At 39.1% G+C, this 14,736-nt stretch overlaps 1 protein-coding gene across 10 annotated transcripts; it reads left to right on the forward strand.

The window, feature by feature from the left end:
• The first annotated feature begins 117 nt into the window (after positions 1–117).
• pbrm1l (polybromo 1, like) lies at positions 118–14,717 on the forward strand. 10 transcript variants are annotated; one of them, XM_084427060.1, is made up of 30 exons: positions 118–233; positions 1,013–1,158; positions 1,257–1,354; positions 1,787–1,934; positions 2,114–2,266; positions 2,364–2,480; positions 2,625–2,693; positions 2,925–3,023; positions 3,110–3,195; positions 3,273–3,364; positions 3,531–3,738; positions 3,839–3,980; positions 4,085–4,167; positions 4,307–4,586; positions 5,163–5,268; positions 5,382–6,045; positions 6,659–6,870; positions 6,999–7,193; positions 7,380–7,537; positions 7,928–8,170; positions 8,253–8,398; positions 8,507–8,664; positions 9,201–9,384; positions 9,490–9,697; positions 10,042–10,240; positions 10,658–10,750; positions 11,506–11,670; positions 12,256–12,323; positions 13,057–13,258; positions 13,936–14,717. In XM_084427060.1, the coding sequence occupies exons 2-30, from the start codon at positions 1,024–1,026 to the stop codon at positions 14,097–14,099; spliced, it is 4,875 nt and encodes a 1,624-aa protein (XP_084283186.1). In that variant the 5' UTR covers positions 118–233; positions 1,013–1,023; the 3' UTR covers positions 14,100–14,717. The 10 variants fall into 10 exon arrangements, with proteins under 10 accessions (XP_084283186.1, XP_084283182.1, XP_084283185.1 ...); XM_084427056.1 differs by having other exon boundaries at positions 10,658–10,834; positions 13,936–14,715; XM_084427059.1 differs by having other exon boundaries at positions 120–438.
• Positions 14,718–14,736: the final 19 nt, after the last annotated feature.

The following is a 14,736-nucleotide window of genomic DNA, read 5'->3' on the forward strand; positions in this document are numbered from 1 at the left end:
TTAACTCTAATGCCGTTTGTTTTCATTTTTAGTGAGTAGAAAAGAATATTCAATATTTAAAATGTTCTACATTTTCGGAAGTGGGGAGGGGCTTCTTGAAAGCACTTCCGGTTTCTTATGACGAAGGAGGCGGGACTTTGTTAGCTGTCCTACTTGCTAGCTAACAGTTGCCACTCTGTTGCTACTGAAGGATAATTCCTAACTGCGCCAATAAAGTAGCGATTTTAATACGGGTAGGTCAGCGTATTTCTAAAGCCTTTTGTTCCCGAATACATTAATTAACTTCAGCAAGATTAATATAAGAAACCGAAGTGCGCTTAGAAGTGAGTGAGTACGGGAGCACACCTCGAGACCGCTCTTTTGTTTGACTGAAACACGGAGTGTCGATTGGCTGTTGGCGTTTAGGGATTGTTTACCGGAAGATTAGCACGCGGCTAAGTATGCTATTCCACACAACACTGCACATGCATATAGTCCAAAGCATAATATAGCTTCCGTTATTGGCTGACTTCAAAGCTGGTATGAAAGAATGCATATGGGTGATGAATTAATACCCAAACCTTTCTTTGTCCTTCCTCAAGCAGGTGAACTGTAGTTTGTTTATGACTAGTAGCTCGTATAGACATTGTAAACAACGTCTTGTATTGCAAAATAATACATGGTGAGGTACACATTTACAGTTAATTATGTTAGTTATGTAGTGGCATATAATAATACCATCTTTATAAGCATGAAAATATTTCTTACTCTAAAATATTCCATTCTCTTTGAGCAATTCACAGTTGCCACATTCAAATGGCAGAACGTTTTTTGGTCCTACTGGTGACATGTGATGTGCTCACTAAAAAGTATAACCATGTAAATGTATAGATAGATACTGACGATTGGTGCCTACTGCCTGACATACATGGACATCTTCTCCACGAAATGATTTTTTTGAAGATCTCCATCAGGAATGAACATTCATTAGTCAAAAGCCCTGTGTCTAAAAGGATGTTTGGGTCATAAACAGGTACTGCTTCAATGGGCTCCAAGAGAAGACGAGCCACCTCTCCCTCCAGCAGTGCCAGCGGAGGAGACTTCGACGATGCCACCTCATCCACCCCAGTCAGTGGATGGAAGAGGAGGAGAGCTTCCACTACTCCTTCTGTTGATCAAGTGAGTACATGGGGTTTAGTGTATTCACGCTGCTTGCTTTGGCACACAGTTCAAATCACAATTTTTTTTTTGTAATTTTGAATGTATCCCATCTTTAGATTGCTGTGTGCCATGAATTGTACAACACTGTCAGAGATTACAAAGACGACCAAGGCAGACAGATCTGCGAGCTCTTTGTTCGTGCACCAAAGAGGAGGTACGCGTATATTCCTTGCCTTTGAACATACAAATGCCAGTCAAATGTCTGGACACACCTACATGTTTTATACTTTCTTTTTTTTTAATGATCTGATCGCATTCAGGGTTATTGTAGTCAACATAAACCAGAACAGACATTTTCGTTACTTGAAATAAAATGTATGTTAATTGAACCTTAAACATCTTTAGTTTTATGTTTGAATAACTAAACCTGGCTCTCACCATGAACATAATCATAGAAGCTGGCATGGTGTTAAAAAGGAAAGAGAAAGAGAGAAGAAAGTTAAAGTAGTAATCACACTTCTTTATTCTGTTTAATTCTTTTTAAAAATGAATTTTACAATCTGATGAAATAAATAACACTGATTTTAATGCACGCAATAGACACTAACGTGCACCTTAATCTCTCTTCCTATATTTCTTGTTTTAGGAATCAGCCTGACTATTATGAAGTGGTGAGTCAGCCCATAGACATGATGAAGATACAGCAGAAGCTCAGGGCTGAAGAATACCAGGATGTAGAGCAGTTCTCAGCTGACTTTCACCTGCTTATTAATAATGCCAAAGCTTACTATCAGGTGAGTTTGCATTTACATATTTAAGTGCTTTTAATATGGAAGTTTCTGGCACACGAATCAGTGCAGTCTGTCCAGTATTATAGACTGCTGATTAGCCATGGATGCATTCCACGAGCAAAACTGTTCTGCATCACAGCCACCGTCAACCCTGCAATGCTAATGTGGGTCTCTTACAACAGGCTGACAGTGCAGAGTATAGAGCTGCCGCTAGGCTTTTGAATGTCTTCCTGTCCACCAAGAATGAACTGCTACAGGGAGGGGAAGGAGAGGAGGCAGATGATGATGAGGAAGGGGATGATGTGGAGAACCCAAGTGCTTCCATGGAGGAGGAGGTGAAGACTTTTCCTGTTTGTGGATGGCTAGTAGTTTTATTTCTGTGCACATCCAGACTGATATCATCTCTTTTCCCTCTGTATGTCTGCTCAACAGAGACCACCAAGCTATCTTAAAGCCATACTGGAGCAGCTCTTGGAGGCCATTGTGTCATGCACTGATTCCTCAGGGAGGCTTGTTAGTGAGCTCTTCCAAAAACTTCCCTCCAAATTGGTGAGACACAAGTTTGTGCACTCGCTTAGTAAGGATAATCTAGTTTATAACTTTAATCAAATCTGACTTAAGTTCCACTTTGGTGTTGAATGTAGTTTACTTTCATTGATTCATTTCTTCTTTTGCACATTCCTTCCTTTCCAGCATTATCCAGACTACTATGCTGTAATAAAAGATCCAATAGATCTGCGCACTGTGGCTCAGAGGATACAGGTATTTGAGGCTTTGAAAGCATTCTGTCTCACAATAGCAATGGAAATATGCACATTTGGAGCTGGTATAATAATTTCTACCATGACATTACTGTCAGAGGCTGTTGATGTAATATATCTGTCATAATTGTATCTATTAAATAATAATAATATGATGTACATTTTAAAGTCTTTGTTTAAAAATGATCATAACCTCTTGGCATCTTTATAATAGTAATGTTTTGTAATGTAGGCGGGACATTACAAATCCATCAGTGCCATGGCCAAGGACGTTGATCTTTTGACGAAAAATGCCAAAACCTACAATGAGCCAGGGTCACAAGTTTTCAAGGTTTGTGTTCTTGTGTACCCTTGTTATCTATCATCACATACATTGAGCTAATTTTATATAACACACTCATTTTGACCTTTCTAAAGGATGCAAACACAATTAAGAAGGTATTTTCCCAGAGAAAGACCGAGATTGAACAGGCTGAACCCACTAAATCCAGCCTCCGTATCAGGTATGTCCTTTTTTCGTAAGCTTGTTGTTTTGAAGAGGCATGTTTTGGTCTGTAACATGTTTTGTGTGTTTTGCTAGAAACCGGAGGTCTGCTCAGGGTGACCGCCTGTCTGCCATCACTATGGCTCTTCAGGCTGGATCTGAAAGTGATGAAGACTCAATTCTCACAGGTTACAATCCATAGTTTCCCTTTGACATCCATTTTCTAAGATTACTCTATAGCAATCTATTTTCGAGAGCCTGCCAACTCTACTTATGCAAAAATACATTGGCATGGTCCGCTTTTGAATGATTGTTCTTTGACGTACCTTTGTCTGTCCTCATACTCTGTCTCAGGCACTGTGCGTTTTGACACTGGAGAAACGGAGGCTGATTGTGGTCTGAGTGCTGGTGACCCAATCCTCCAGTTGTACCAGTCAGTGCGAGGAGCACGAAGCGTTCAGGGGAAGCTTCTAGCTGAACCGTTCCTCCAGCTCCCTGTAAGAAGGGAATATCCAGACTACTACCATCAGATCAAAAACCCCATCTCCCTACAACAGATCAGGTGTGGATAACACACATGAATATCTGATTATTTTAATCTTAAAGGTTAAAAAAGTCAAGTTTACTTTACACACTCTTTCCATGGTTTACATTTCTTAAAGGGATAAAATGAAGAATGGAGATTATGATGGAGTTGAGCAGATTGAGGCTGACCTCACACTCATGCTTGAGAATGCTAAACGCTACAACATGCCCAACTCCACTATATATAAACGTGCTCATAGGTTGCAGCAAATAATTCAGGTCAGTCTGCTTTGATATACTTACAGTTCTGTTCCATAGCCTAATGGGCTAACTGAGGAATGATAAAATGACGGTTAATTCTTTGGTTTTAATTTGTGTTCTAGCAAAAGAAAAGAGAGCATCGAGATGATGATGAAGGAGATGTCTCTACTGCAAATTCTGACGTAGGAAGTAGCAAAAGGAAAAGGTGATTTTTTTTTTTTTTTTTTTTTTTTTTTTTGTTGTTGTTGATCACTTGCATTATTTTCATCAATATGACTTGCAATCATTAATGAAAAATCCTTTTGACATTTTTACTTTTTGATGCCATAATCTGATCCTAACAGCCACAAGAAGAACACCAAGAAAAACCGAATGAAGACTCTGTATTCTGCAGTGACTGAAGCACGTGAGGTAGGCACTGGACGGCGCCTCTGTGATCTCTTCATGGTGAAGCCCTCTAAGAAGGACTACCCAGACTACTACCAGATCATCCAAGATCCAATGGACCTGCGTACCATCGAGAACAATATCCGCACTGAGCGTTATAACAATGAGGATGCACTTATGGATGACATGAAGCTTATGTTTCGCAATGCCCGCCACTATAATGAAGAGGGATCTCAGGTGGGCATTGTGACTACTCAAACTGAATGCTTTTCAACTTTATTAAATCAAACTTCAAAGTTAAAATACACAACCGATCAAAAGTTTGGGGTCCATAAGATTTTTTTCATGAAAGAAATTAATACTTTTACACAACAAGAATACTTTAAATTGATCAAAAGTGACAGTAAAGACATTTTTAATGTTACCAAAAACCTATTTCAAATAAGTGCTGTTCTTTTGAACTTTCTTTTCATCAGAGAAATCTGAACAAAGTATATCACAGTTTTCACAAAAATATTCAGCAGCACAACCATTTTCAACAATGATGATAATAAATGTTTAAGCACCAAATCAGCATATTAGAATGATTTCTGAAGGATCATGTGACACTGAAGACTATAGTAATGTTGCTGAAAATTCAGCTTTGCTGTAACAGGTATAAATCATATTTTAAAATATAGAAAAGTTGTTTGATATATATATATATATATATATATATGCGGGTTCAAACCCAAATATAGTCTTAAAATCTAATAGACCTAATAATTTGAAGTTTATGTTTGTCATTACTTTTTCTTTTTTTTTTATCCACAGGTTTATAATGATGCAAATATCTTGGAGAAGATTGTTAAGGATAAACAGAAAGAGCTTGGCCCTCCCCCAGAGGAAGATGACGTTGGCTCTCCCAAACTCAAGCTTCGTATGTTTTTTTTGTTTGTTTGTTTTTTGTTTTTTTGTCAAAAATACACTTTAATGCAAATACATTAATAGAGGCACAAATTTTAGATTTAACAAATGCCTTTCTTTTTTTAGGCCGTAGTGGAGTTGCAGCCTCCCCTAAAAAGGCTCGTACACAGACAACACCACTCCAGCAGAAGCTTTCTGATCTCTACGAAGCCGTGCGCAATTTTACAGACAATCGCGGTCGGCGTCTCAGCGCCGTTTTCCTGCGTCTGCCGTCACGTTCTGAGCTGCCTGACTATTATGCTGCCATTAAGCGTCCCATTGACATGGAGCGTATACGAAGCTACATGGTACAGGGGCGCTACCAAGATATCGACTCACTGGCAGAAGATTTCATCCTTATGTTCAACAACGCCTGCACCTACAATGAGCCCGAATCTTTAATATACCGAGATGCTCTGCTGCTCCATCGAGCCTTTCTGGAAGCCCGTCGCCGGATTGAGGATGAAGAGGATGGAGATGAAGGTGGTCTGGGTGGTTTGTCAGTTGCCTCTCTCGTGCGTGAGCTCATCCGTAACCTCTTCGTTTCAATGATGGGGCACCAGGATGACGAGGGCCGCTGCTATAGTGACTCTTTGGCGGAAGTTCCCGCCATTGACCCCACTAACCCGGAGGACCCACCCCTCAATCTAGAGATTATTCGTAATAATGTGGATCGCGGCCGCTACAGGAGACTGGACGTGTTCCAGGAGCATGTGTTTGAGGTACTGGAGAAAGCAAGACGTCTCAACAGGTAAGCAGTGAAGAGTGTGAAGATCAGCTTTTCTTGTCATCATTAAAAAAACAATTCTGTCCTGATTCACTCAGTCTTAAATTGTACAAATATCTTTCTTTCTGTGGAATTATGGAAGTAAGCTGATTTTTATAAACTGAAAGGGAATGGGGTTAGACTTTAAAAATGACTAAAAACACCTAAGTGTAAAAAAAAGGCTCCAGATGACTTGTTGGCTAGGCTATGTGCCAAGTTTTTGAAGCCATGCGATAGCTAGCTTTGTGTTTGGTGAAAATCTTCCCTTCCGTCATATGTTTCTCAAACATCACTCCTCAATTCAGCAGTAAGTCATATTGGACCATCTTTATGAGCTGTTTGTTCATTTTCAAAAGTTCATTATGTGGAAACCCGTTGCCTGGACATTCTGTTAAATTTCTCTGTTCATGTTCCATGGAAAAAAAGATATGTGTTTGGAATGACATGAGAATGAGTAGCCTACATGAGAATATCTTCATGAATAATTCCTTTAAGCTCCATTTTTGTCTAACAGTGTGACGTTTGATGTTAGAGTCAACGTGAAATGAACTTTAAAAAGGTAATCTGAGAATTCATAACAGCTATTGTGTGTTATCAGGACCGATTCTGAGATCTTTGAGGATTCTGTGGAGTTGCATTATTTCTTTGTGAAGATCCGTGACGAGCTATGCAAGAATGGAGAACTCTTGCTTACCCCAGCACTGAGCTACACATCCAAACATCTGCATTCCGACATAGATCAAGAGAAGCGAGAGAAACTGCCCCAAGAAATTGAGGACGACCGGCTGAAACAGGAGGAAGACAAAAAAGGTTTCCAAAATTGCTTCTAGCATTGGTTATGCATGTAACACCCCAGGATACCTTTTAAAGTCTTGCTGCTAAAATGACTCCCAAATATAGAAGTGTACTAATGTGTACTTTGCTTTTATGATTTTTAGCTCTTCCAGACGAGGACAAAGTAGAGGGTCCTGCAGGAAGCCAGTGGCCGTCAGGTCCTCAAAGCTCATATAGTCAGGACTGCAGTTTTGAGAACAACACCTACAGCGTGGGAGACTGTGTATATGTTCAGCCTTCAGAAGCAAATTTGCAGCCCCACATTGTCTGCATTGAGAAACTCTGGAAGGATGATGCTGGTGTGCACATCTTGATCTTTACTTTAATTGCTGCCCCTTGATAATTCTCTATTTCTTTATTTTTTACTGATGTATCACCTCCATTTGCTGTGAACTTATGTCAAAACTTGCTGGCAAACTCATAATTATATATTTCTTTTAAATCATTTTTTTGCATTAACATTTGGATGTGTTTGTTTTCTGCAGGTGAGCAGTGGATGTATGGATGTTGGTTTTATCGTCCAGGAGAAACTTTTCATCTGGCCACTCGTAAGTTCCTGGAAAAGGAGGTATTTAAGAGCGACTATTACAGCCGTGTGCCTTTCAGCAAGATCTTGGGGAAATGCGTTGTGTTATTTGTAAAGGTGAGTAACGAGCCACATTCAAAATATGTTTTAGATGGATTAATTAATACGTTTATCCCACAGTTTCACAGACAAGACTTAAGCCTAGTCCCAGGCTAAAATGCATTTTAACTGAAAGCAACTTGTGCTGACATTTCTTAAAATATGTCAGTGCCATTGTTTTGTCTCAAGATACAAACCAGCAATGTTTTTTTCTAAGGCATGTATGTATAAAAGTTACTTGTCCTAATTGAACTAAGGCCAAATCCTGGCTTAATCTAAGCCATGTCTTTGGAACCAGGCCTATATGACCAAGAGGTTCCCAAAATACAGCCATAAGCCACAAGAGGCTCTCAGGCTCTTAAAGTATTGTGTGTTTAAGTCTCTTGAATGTGGGATTTTTTTTTTTAGGAGTATTTCAAGTTGCAACCAGAAGGCTTTAAACCTGAAGACGTCTATGTCTGTGAATCCCGCTACACTGCCAGGACCAAAACCTTTAAGAAGATCAAGATATGGTCAATGCCGTCAAACTCTGTCAAACTAGTCTCTCGGGAGGTACCTTTACCTGTAGTCAGAGTTGCGTCCATGTTTGTCAGTGCAAAAGACAAAGTGGCTGCTCTTCCTGATGGAGAGAGTGGTGGCTTCATCGAGAAGGTATGAATGATTGATTTTGAGTACAGTTCTTATTTAAATTGATTTAGCATGTCACATTTTTTTGTTAACTTACTTTCCACAGGAGCGAGAAGATGTTCCAGTTGAAGTGGCCAATGGGGAGCCGGGTTGCCAGTACTTTGAACAGCTCCACTACAATGACATGTGGCTTAAAGTGGGCGACTGTGTCTACATACGTTCCCATGGACTGGTGCGAGCGCGAGTTGGCAGGTGGGCAAAATCATGCTTATTTTACCCAAAGTTCTCATTAACCAGAAAGCTTTGACAGTAATGTAAGTCTACAGCAATAGTCTGAGTTGTTATGGTTGACATGGACAGGATCGAGAAGATGTGGCTGCGGGATGGAGCAGCATTCTTCTTTGGACCCATCTTCATCCACCCTGAGGAAACAGAACATGAGCCAACAAAGATGTTCTACAAACGTGAGGTGTTCCTCAGCAATCTGGAGGAGTCATGTCCTATGACCTGCATCTTGGGTATGGGCACCAAGTGAATGAATTTATTGTAATTTTAATGAAATCCTAGTTTTATATATATATCAGATTGTTGTCCATCCACAACCAATAGCCCATCAAACTGTGGGTGTTCAAGCTGTGTTAAAGACATTTTGCCAACCAGCCTCTGGGATCATTATCATACTGAGAGACTTTTTATTTCACAAAGACACTAAAAATACAATTAAGACCTACTTCTTGTGGATGTCTGCTGTGATTTGATGGTATAAGACTAGCCACCTCAGAACCCTGAATTCATAATTGAAGCAGTGCAGGGTCGCTTGGCTCGAGAAAAGAACAAAAAACATCCAAGTGAAATAAATGATAGCAGTTCCAGGAGCAAATTTATCATGTTGACACTTATATGACTGTGCTTGCTTACAAATAGGATTTATACTGGTGATTAAGTGCTTGAACATTTTAATATTAATTCCTCTGTTCCCTGCCTTTTCTCAGAAAATTCTCTTATTAGAAAACTTACTATAGACCAAGTTTTTAATCTTTGTCTTTTTTCACAGGGAAATGTGTGGTCTCTTCTTTTAAGGACTTCCTGTCCTGCAGGCCAACTGAGTGTCCAGAGGAAGACGTGCTCCTGTTTGAGAGTCGCTACATTGAGAGTGAAAAGCAGATGAAGAAGTTTAAAGCACTTAAACGTTTCTCCATCTCAGCCAAAGTGGTTGATGATGAGATCTTCTACTTTAGGTGCGTTTTACTTTCCTACCTTTGTTTCAGTGGGAAGTATCACACAGCCAGAATGTGAATAGGTTATTTAAGAGTTCTTTAGTATGTCTTATTGCTGATTTTCAGGAAACCCATCGTGCCTCAGAAGGTGCCATCTCCCCTGCTGGATAAGAAGATTGAGGAGCTAGAAGCTAAGTTTGCAGACATGGAGGATCTGGATGAAGATATGGACGACCTGGATGAAGATGATGATGAAGCAGCAGTGACGCCCTCAATGCCACCCAGTCAGGCATCCGCAACAAGTGACATGGATATGCCTTATACACCACCACAGGTACTTCATACTCCCTAGAAATCAGCCTTTGCACACACTGTCCAGTTTGAAGATATTAACCATTTTCCAATTATGGATGCATCACATAAATGATTTTACAAAATTGCCTTAACCAAGTTAAACGTGAAAATAATTAAACATGAATCGATGCTCTTTAATATTGTAGATATTGTGATTGCTGTCTGTTCTTTCCTGGTAGTTATTTATTGACTCTTATCCTTTATTAAAATTAAAATTCTTCAACTGTCTAATTTTAAGATGATCAGACTCAACTTTTATTCCCCATATTTCATATTTTTAACAGTAGCTGTCATTTTCTTTACACCCCTGTTTACTATGCACAGTCCACGCCAAAGATAAAGGGCATGTCCAAAAAGGAAGGAGCCAAGCGCAAGATCAACATGAGTGGCTACATCTTGTTTAGCAGTGAAGTTAGGTCTATTATAAAGGCTCGTCACCCTGATTTCTCCTTTGGAGAGCTGAGCCGACTGGTGGGAACAGAATGGAGGAACCTGGAAGCTACTAAGAAGGTGGAATATGAAGGTACATCCTCAACACTTTTTGAGAGGTTGCACTAGTCCGTTGTTACCATAGTTACTAATTTCTATTAAGATAAATATCCTGTCATACTCTAAACAATTTTTACAAGTCATTCCAATGAATGCAACCAATTCTGTCGCAATATAAGAGAAGCATTTGATTTTTGATTGTGTCCATGTCTGACATTTCTTTTCAGATACTAAATGATACGATTATTTTTCTTTCTTAAAAATAGCCAGGAGCTTGATATTTAATTTTCCCCCAAAAAATTGAGTAGCTAGCTATGGTGACTTGGGGTGTTTTTGTTTTCTTCTATATGCATAATGCTTTGCTGATTACATGTATATGTCAACTGTTTATCTTATGCACAACATTATGCATACCGAAGAATCTGTATTTCAGTTATCAATGTTTTTCCAGAACGGGCAGCTAAACTGGTAGAGCAGCAGGAACGGGAGAGGGTCCTTCAGCAGCAACATCAGCAGCAGCAGCAGGCGGCTTCCCCAAGAGCAGGTACCCCAGTCGGCACAATGATGGGAGTGGTGCCTCCCCCAAGCGCTATGGGGATGCTTAACCAGGCCATGCCACCTGTGCCAGGTAACGCCAAATCTCCCCCACCCTTGCTGAAAGAGACAGATGCAGCGTCCGGGCACCCTCCAACAATTCTCGTCCATTTGAATCTAATACCTCAACTCATCAATCATGTCACTATCTTCTCCATACCAGCGATGTGCCCTATTAGTTCTGATTTAGTTCATTTTATTAAATGTCTTTTTTTTTCTTCTTGTCTTTTGTTTTTGAGTATTGCCACGTTCTTTTCTCTTTTTGCATGACAACCTTTTTTTTATTAACCAGTACACATGTAGAGCTCTTTTTTTTTTAACAAGGCTGAATTAACCACATTTAGGCCTGGTTTCACAAACAGGGCTTAGATTAAGCCAGGATTAGGCTTTAGTTCAATTAGGATATTTAAGTAGCTTTTATAAACATGCCTTAGAAAAAACATTACTGTTGTGTATCTTGAGACAAAGCAATGGCACTGACATATTTTAAGATATGTCAGAGCAAGTTGCTCTCAGTTAAAACAGCCCAAACATGCATTTTAGTCTGGGACTATAAGCCTTGTCTGTGAAACCGGGGGTTAAATATTCACACTTGTAAAACTCAATCTTCGACATTGATGTTACTTATTTTGTAGTTGCATGACGTTTTAGTCGGCTGCATGTCATCAATGCATGGATTTTTTTTGTGCTATCTCCTCACCCAAGGCATGATGGGAAATTATGGCCCGCCCTACATGCCTATGCAAGGTCCTTCTGACGGCATGATGGGCATGGGTGGCACACCACCTCATCCCATGGGGGTGCCCCAGCTGCCTTCCCAGCACTTCCTTCTACCAGGCATGGCCGGGTACCCTGGTATGCCCCATCCGGGTAAGAAGCACCCCGATTAGTCAGAAATCCCACCTGAAGATCTTCTGACCAGCTCCAATCCAAACTGAAAAATAGGAAATCTGGGTTTATCTTGGTTTGAACTCATGGCTTTGTTCCCAAAAACTAGTGAGCTGCCTAGACAACAAGGCAACTTATTTGTTTTGAAATGGAGCCCATTTTTGTACATTGTTTCAGTGAATGAAGAAATGCTTTGTTATGCTCAGTATAACTAGATAATATCTGTATTTCTGCATGATCTAATTTTAGTTATATCCAATTTATAGGGTGGGAATATTCACACAACACCACTAACATGCTAATGTTTTTTTCCCTCAATGTCTCACTTTTTCTTTATACAAGATTTGTCACCTCCATTTCTCTCTGAATCTTTGTTTTTTTTAAGAAACACCATTTGTTTGGGGAAAATGTAACTAGTAAAAACAATATTAATTAATTTATTACATAATTCATAATATAATTAATTCAATCAGTGCACATTATTTGCAACCTTATTCATCGATGTTAAAATGTAAAGTTACGTGCCTTCATACAGCATTTCTATATTAAAGACTGTTTCCTTCTCAGGAGTGATGGGCCCAGGAATGAACGGTATGGCTGGAAGTCCTGGTCCTGGAAACCATTATGGCATGCAGGTAAAGAACATATTCATGCAGCTTTCACTAGTGACACTAAAGCAGATGCAGTTTGGGACGGGACTAGTTTTCTAAACAACGTTTGAGTTACAATTGATTTATTGAGTTACAAGTTATCATTCAGCGTCTGTGATTTCATTTACCGATTCAGGTGGGACTAACATCTCCATGTTTAGTACAGAAGTGCGAGTGTGTTTTTTTTCTCTGTGCGTCTTTTTGCGTATGTATTTTTAAAAAAAAAATTGTTGATATGATTTTAATTTATTATAAAAAACTTTAACAAATTTATAGCAGTGGCTGTTGATGATAAATAAGTGAGTAGAGAAATCTAGACAAGGAGGCTTTACCTGATACTGATATTAAAATGGGCAGTCTTCGCATTTTCCGCGATTTGGCTCTATTTATTAATTGTATATATTATTTTTCCGTCGAATACCATCCATATTGGAACTAAATTAAAGCATGCTGAAGATTGTTTGCCAAACGGTAGCTCAGGAAGGTCAAAAAAACATGAGGAGAAGCATTAGGGTAATACAACATCAGCAATCACAGACATTCGCATTCGGACGGGCGTTGAGTTTGCCGAAAAACAGTCACTTGGAAAAACACAGACTTGGCAGATTCGGACGGGATTAAAATCGTCCGTCTGTGAAACATTTCTCTAACGACCTCCTGGAAAACTAGTCCCGTCCGAATAGGACTTCTGTCTTTACTTTTCTCTTTGTCCTTTCAGATGGGTGGATATGGGCCAGGGCAACAAGCTCCACCACCATATCCAGGTCAAGGTCAACCAGGCCAGCATCCAACCCCACCTATGTTTGTCGCCCCACCTCCAAAACCCCAGCGTCTTCTGCATTCAGAGGCTTATCTGAAGTACATCGAGGGCCTCAGTGCTGAATCCTCCACCATTAGCAAGTGGGACCAGAGCCTTAAAGGTAAAAATAATAATAGATTTCCTCCAGGATGCATTAAATGTATTATAATTGTAATTACATTATAATAAACATTCATAATGTTACAAAGGATTCCTATTTCAAATAAATGCTGTTCTTTTGAACTTTCTATTCATCTAGAATCCTGAAAAAGTTTGCACGAAAATATTAAACAGCACAACTGTTTTCAGCATTGATAAGCATTTCTTTAGCAGCAAATCAGCATATTAGAATGATTTCTGAAGGATCACGTGACATTGAAGACTGGAGTAATGATGCTGAAAATTCAGCTTTGCCATCACAGGAATAAATTACATTTTAATCGTTATTTGAAATTGAAATATGTAGCAATTTTATTGTTTTACTGAATTCTTTGGCATTGTATATCAAGTTAAAATGGAAATTATATATTGTGCCTTGCAAAAGAATTGTCATTGTTAAAGAAATCACTTATGTATGGTTTAATTTTTTTCCCCTTTTCCCTATGCCACACTTTTGTAATATTTTTTCCTCATATAATGTTGGTGTCTTGTACCAAAACCATTCATAATTAGTTCATTTAAATTATAATTTTCTTCGACTGTTAGATTTAAATTGGCTGTAAGTCTTTTGTAAATGACTTCTGTGATGTTCTAGCCAAAGCATCTTTGAATGATTCCTTCTGACTATCATTCCTTCAGCACAAAGAAAAGACTGTCGGCTCACCAGAGAGCAGGAGAGCCGTCTCCCTACTCACTGGCTGAAAAGCAAGGGTGCTCACACTACAATGGCAGACGCATTGTGGAGACTCCGAGACCTGATGATGAAAGACACGCTCAACATCCGGCAGGCGTACAACCTTTAAACATTTATGTTCTACCCCAAATCTCAGGACTCTAATTTATGCAAGACTATTCTCCTACCAAATCTTTCCTATTATGACTTTAGATGTGATAAAGTATTATGTACTGTCAGAAATGTTTCAGCAATAATTATATCTCCTAGTTGTGTGCATATGTGTGAAAAAATAAAGCTTTTAGCCACCTCTTTAGGTACGTATGACGCACTGGAATGAAGTCACTCGTGAAGCAATTTTTAACTACTGAAATGGATTTGAAATGTGTCGCTTTGACTGTTACTTTAGATTAATTCTGGTTGAGTTTATGGTGTTTCTATATTGCTGAATATATCACCTCAAACAATGGCATCACCAATCCTCAAAGTTCTCTGGCTATGACCACTCTATACAAAGGCTTCAAATGGGCAAAAGTTGTAAAAGATCACAGTAGCATTTTATAAATATATTTTCTTTTTATACAGAGGCAAAATAAGCTGAGTTCCTCTTTATTTTACTGATAATGTAATTTGTTATTTTTTCATTGTGTACATATGAAAAAGCCTGTGATAAATGCTTTGTTCTGCAATGCTTTTTGAACACTGTTGCATTAATTAATTTCACCAATAAACTGCATTTCAAAAGGATAAAGTGTACTTCAAGCATG

Source organism: Rutilus rutilus (assembly GCF_951802725.1).
Source record: "Rutilus rutilus genome assembly, chromosome: 12".
Taxonomy (NCBI): domain Eukaryota; kingdom Metazoa; phylum Chordata; class Actinopteri; order Cypriniformes; family Leuciscidae; genus Rutilus; species Rutilus rutilus.